The 5,368-nt window shown below is 52.1% G+C and overlaps 1 protein-coding gene across 2 annotated transcripts in view; it reads right to left on the reverse strand.

Annotated features, from left to right (window-relative positions):
• Positions 1 to 5,368, reverse strand: part of SLC41A1 (solute carrier family 41 (magnesium transporter), member 1) — a 19,580-nt gene that overhangs the window by 9,839 nt on the left and 4,373 nt on the right. For both annotated transcript variants that reach the window (XM_010854180.1, XM_010854179.1), the window contains exon 2: positions 853 to 960. In XM_010854180.1, coding sequence (XP_010852482.1) covers positions 853 to 960 — 108 coding nt within the window. The remainder of the gene's footprint in view (positions 1 to 852; positions 961 to 5,368) is intronic.

Consider the following 5,368-nt stretch of genomic DNA (forward strand, 5'->3'; position numbering starts at 1 on the left):
GGTGGCCAGGGTAAGGCAGTGCCCTCTTCTCCCCTCCTCTCAGGACAGAGGCCGATTCTGGGCTCTGCCCTGCTCATCTGGGCAGCTCATCCCCATACGGGTGAGAAGGACCCGATCAGTCCCTGGCTCTGAAGCCAGCTGGCCATCCAAGGGGAACAGGTCAGCTGCTGGTGCAGGACAGAGGCCCTGAGAGTGTTTGGGAAGGACTGAGGTGGCTGGGAGCAGGCCAGGAGGGCAAGATGGGGAGGGCTAGGCAGGCTGCCACTTCTCTCTGCTCCCTTCTCTGGGCTCATGGCCATGCGGGGACATCCCTGCCACCTGGCTCTCCTGCGTTTTACCACTTCCTACCTCCTGCCCCGTGGCCCTGAATCTCGTTTAGTCTCCGCACATCAGTGGCTGATCTAAGGTTGTGGGAGGTGGGAGTGATGAGCAAGCTGCCATGGGGGAGAGGGAGCGGGGTGGGAGGGGGCTGGAAAGGCCTGGCTCTGCTCCGGCCCAGCTGCAGAGCGGGGCTGGAGATCAGAGAAGGCCCCCGGCTGTGCAGGTGAAGGGACCAGCGTGATGCTCCCCTGGCAAAGCTGCACAAACAGTCACGAGGCAGGTTGCGAAGCAGGGAGTGGGGCAAGAGTCCAGGGCTGGCTGGGACCTCCAGAAACCAAGCCTGGGAACCACTCTGAGCAGGGAGCCCCTGACCAGGGGCAGGACAACCAGCCTGGGATCTCCCTGAGCCTTTCCAGCCCGGACCCACCTTGCGGACCTGAGCAGCTGAGAAAGGCCTGCAGTGCCCTCTTGGTCAGGCTCTGTGGTGCCTGAGTCTCTGTGTGCCCCACTCCCTCCAGCCAGGACACTCACTGCGGTGGAAAGCCTTGATGCCAGCGTCATTTCCAGGTTTCCCTTAAGGCCCAGCAGTGCAGGCACCAGGATGAAGACCTCTGTCACCTTCTGGAATACTTCCCAGTGCTACAAGGGGAAAACAGAACCCAGGAATCTCAGGGCCCCACAGGGCTGGCATCCAAGTTGAAAGTGAAACTGAGTCCCCTGAAAGTGAGTTTATGATTAATTAATAAACTCTGCTCCGAGTTTATGATTAATGTTTCTATCCAAAACTTTATTCCCTATCTTGTCCCCGTCTGAATTCAATCCCTTTCTTGCCCCTTCTGACCTCAATCCTGTGTTAACTAAACAGCAATCAGCCAGAGTCAGATGACTAAGATTGCTGAGATCAATGATAACACTGTTACAAGCTCAGGTTGTTTCTCCTGGGCAAGATGAGTTACCAGAGCTTTTTTGTTCTTCTCCTTTAAATCCCCTCACTCAAAGACCAAGTGGGAGAGGCTCTGAGGCTTGTCTCCCTCGCCTTGCCTGGTATCCTGCAGTAAGCTGTTGTTGCTGCTGCTGCTAGGTCGCTTCAGTCGTGTCCGACTCTGTGTGACCCCATAGACGGCAGACCACCAGGCTCCCCCGTCCCTGGGATTCTCCAGGCAAGAACGCTGGAGTGGGTTGCCATTTCCTTCTCCAATGCATGAAAGTGAAAAGTGAAAGTGAAGTTGCTCACGTGTCCGACTCTTCACAACCCCATGGACTGCAGCCTACCAGGCTCCTCCATCCATGGGATTCTCCAGGCAAGAGTACTGGAGTGGGGTGCCATTGCCTTATGCCCTTACTTTGCTGCAAACCTGCAATCAGAGTTTGGCTTTCTGTGCTGTGGGCACACGAGCCCTTGCTTGGTTACAATTGGATAGTCTGGGAGCAGGGGGTTGAGAAGGAAGTGGAATCAGCAGGGAGTGAGCTGGTCAGACGCCTTTCCTCCAGGAATCCTGGAAGCAAACCAAGTCCACGATGCTCCAAACAACATAGCCCCCTTCCTGCCACCTGCCACCCAGAACCGGGGATGTGCAGAGGGTCTCCCCAGTCAGGAGACCCCAGCCTGGCTCTGCTTCCTCTGGCTACTTTGTGGAACCAGGAGAGAAGATGGTGGGGACCCATGCAGCTGAGTCACCCTGGAGCTGGCTTACACCCCAGAACTCCAGCGCAATCACCCTTCAAATCGCCTTCAGTCTAGTTTCTTTGTGGCCTCAGCCCCGGGTGGTGTTGTCTCAGCTGTTGAGCGCTGGGCTCCACGGGGCTAAGGAGATTAGAGAGTTTGTTTGGCTTCTATCTCCAAGGGCTCTGGGCCTCAGCCACAGCTGCTCTCCTTCAGAGGAGGCTCTGAATGCAGACGGTGGCCCCCAAACCTCAGAAGGCTCGTCTGCAAGAGGCTTTTCATTCCTCCTCGGCCCTGTCACCCCAGAAAGCTCCCCCAGTCTCTTGGTTAGGAAACGGAGGGGTGCTGGTGCGGGAAGAGCACAGGCGCCGTGGATTCCAGCCCTGAGACCATCAGGCTCCGCGCTCCGACCCGGTCTTCCAGCCAGTGTCTTCTTAAGTCTGCACTAAACGCCAGGCTAAGGGCTCTCTGTACAGTTTTCCTTTTACTCTATCAAAAGCCTGGTGAGGTAGGAGGTATTCTTATCCCTGTTTTGTAAAGGAGGGAACTACTGAGGTTCAGAGAGCACTATATTCAGTCCTGGGAAGGAGAAATGCAGGAGCCAGGACTGGCCATTTGAAAGCTACTTTAATTGCAACTGAAACTGAAGACTTGCAAGAAATGCTGGGGTCGAGTTACCCTTCCTGGCCCCAAGGGCAATGTGAGTTCTTTCAGTGCTTCCTATTCTAAGAATGGAAACGTTGATGTTTGGCAGAAAACAACAAAATTCTGTAAAGCAAGTATCCTTTAATTAAAAAATAATTAAAAAAAAAGAATGGAAAGCTTTCAGGTTTGGAGAGAGGAGGGGTCAGGCAGCCAGACGGAGATACGCAGGCTGATCAGACTACCAAGGTCAGGAAGCAAAACGCAAGGGCACTGGACTGACAGCCTTTGGTCTCCCACGTGAGACGACAAGGGTGGGCCACGTGCTCTGTCCCCAACATTGTCCCACAGAGGCCAGCAGGGGCTCCTTAGACAAGTTACAAGGCCTTGAGCTCCTGACTGTAAAATGTACACTTCAGGGGCCAGATCAGATGGTCCCCAATGGCAATTCCAGGACCGACACTCTACAGTTAATGATAAGCAAGGCTGCAAATCAAATCCACAATGAGATATCACCTTATACTCGTTACGATGGCAACTATTAAAAAACAGAAAATAACAAGTGTTGACAAGGATGTGGAGAAATTATAAGCCTTGAGTACTGTCGATGGGAATGAAACATGGCTCAAACACTATGGGAAACGGTATGGCTGGTACTTAACAAATTAAGACGAGAACTACTATGTGATCCAGCAATCTCACTTCTGGTATATACTCAAAATAATTGAAAGCAGGGTGTCAAAGAGATATTTGCACATCCGTGTTCATAGCAACGTTATTCCTAATAGCCAAGAGGTAGAAGCAACCCAAGTGTCTGTTGGTGGATAAATTAATGAACAAAACACAGTCTTACCTACACAAGGGAAAGTTATTCAGCCCTAAAATGGAAAGAAATCCTGTTATATGTAACAACAACACAGATGAACCTTAAGGACAGTATAGTGAGTGAAACAAGCCAGTCGTAAAAAGACAAATACTATATGATTCCATTCATACGAGGTATCTAAAGCATTCAACTTCCTAGAAATAGAAGTAGCTTGCTGGTTACCTGGGACTGGGAGGAGGGGGGAAGGGAAGTCGATGTTTAGGCGTAGAGTGTGGAGTTTTAGCTCTGTAAGTTGAAAACGTTTTGGAGACCTATTTTACAACAGTGTGAATATACTTAACACCACTGAACTGCACTTTAAAAATGGTTAAGATGATAAATTTTATGTTATGTGTTTTTTTTTTTTTTTAACACAATTTAACAACAACAACAAAACAGAGGAGCATGGAAATCAGAGGGGCTGAGGCCGGGGGAGGCGGCGCGTGGGATCCTATAAAGGCAAGGACCTCTCTTTTCCTGTCAGACTTCTTTTTGTGGGTATGGGGGTGTGCGGGTTGACAGTGGGGGTCCCTACCAGGACCCCAGAGGAGGGCTCCCCTCATTAGGGCTAGAGTGCACCCTTCCGGGGCTCCTGGCCTAGCCCCTCACAGTGGAAGGCATAGGAATCTTTTTAGGGAAGGTGCTCTCTTGAACACTAAGGATGGGAAAGAAACCCCCTGACCCCCAGCCACAGTTGCTGAGCTTTCAGACACCCACAGGAAGAGCTGGGAGGGAGGCGCATCCTTTCTTAGCCCTGGGGCCCCTAGAGGGGAGGCAGCCCCACGAGCCCCATGGGCCCTGGAGGAGCTCAGGCACTGTTGCTCTTGGCCAAGGCTGATGCATACCGCTGGGGCTCCAGCTCCCAGCAGGCAGGGCCGTGCCCCGCTCTGCCCCCTTCTCCCTCACCTCAACTGGACACGTAGCTCAGAGAGCAAGCATTCCTTCTGCGACACCCGCCCCCCCCAATAAAAGTGGCTGACTGGAGGTTTTGGAAGCTTCTCTCAGAGCCCAGCCCCATATCCCCTCTTCACTGCATAACACCCACCTCTCACAGCTTCCAAGCCTCCGGTTCTGTGAAAAGCTGTGATCTGCAGGTAGGCGTATATAAAATGTGTGTGTGTATTGGCAGGGTGAAGAAGCCCAAAAAGAAATACTCCAAGTGTATGCCAGAAATATTTTCTGGATTGTTTGTAAGGAATATTGTCTTTATGATTAAGAAAAAATATATATATGAAGCTCAGCTAACCCCTCTAGCTGCCACTATATTATATACTAATACTTAATACATATAAATATATATAAATATATACATGAGGTTCTAAATATCCTCAAATCCTTGCACCCCCTCAGCACACATATACCTTCTCCTTCAGCTACACTAGGACCTAGAAGGGATGGGGCTTTAGCAGCGATTTGGACAGATAAGCAAGTAGGATGGGCACCCATGCTAACAGCCCCTGTCTTCCGGGCCTGCCAGGGGACAGTCTGGACCCTCACACCACCTGACGCCCCACCCAGCAACACCCTGAGCTGGCACTTGGTCACAGTAGCCAGTGGCTACACACATGCTTTCTTCACCCACAAAAGCCTCTCAGGGGAGCCTCTGACATGCGTGTGTGTGTGCATGGCTCTGGGAGGGCCTGGGAAGCAGGCTGGCCCTGAGATGAGCAGTGGGTAGAGACACAGGGGGTCAGGGGCCCAGTGTGTCTCCTTCCTGCTTTGGCCTAATTCAGGCCCGTCCTGTTCACCCTGCCTGGAAGTGTCTGACCCTGAAGTCAGACCCACGAGCCAAGCCTTCACCCACGCCTTCCTGCTCTGCTGGGGATGGAAAAGGACACATTCCAGGAAGCCCTTGGCGGGAGATGTGGATAGCACAC

The sequence above is a fragment of the Bison bison genome, unplaced genomic scaffold (assembly GCF_000754665.1).
Source record: "Bison bison bison isolate TAMUID 2011002044 unplaced genomic scaffold, Bison_UMD1.0 scf7180017864338, whole genome shotgun sequence".
In the NCBI taxonomy this organism is placed as follows: Eukaryota; Metazoa; Chordata; class Mammalia; order Artiodactyla; family Bovidae; genus Bison; species Bison bison.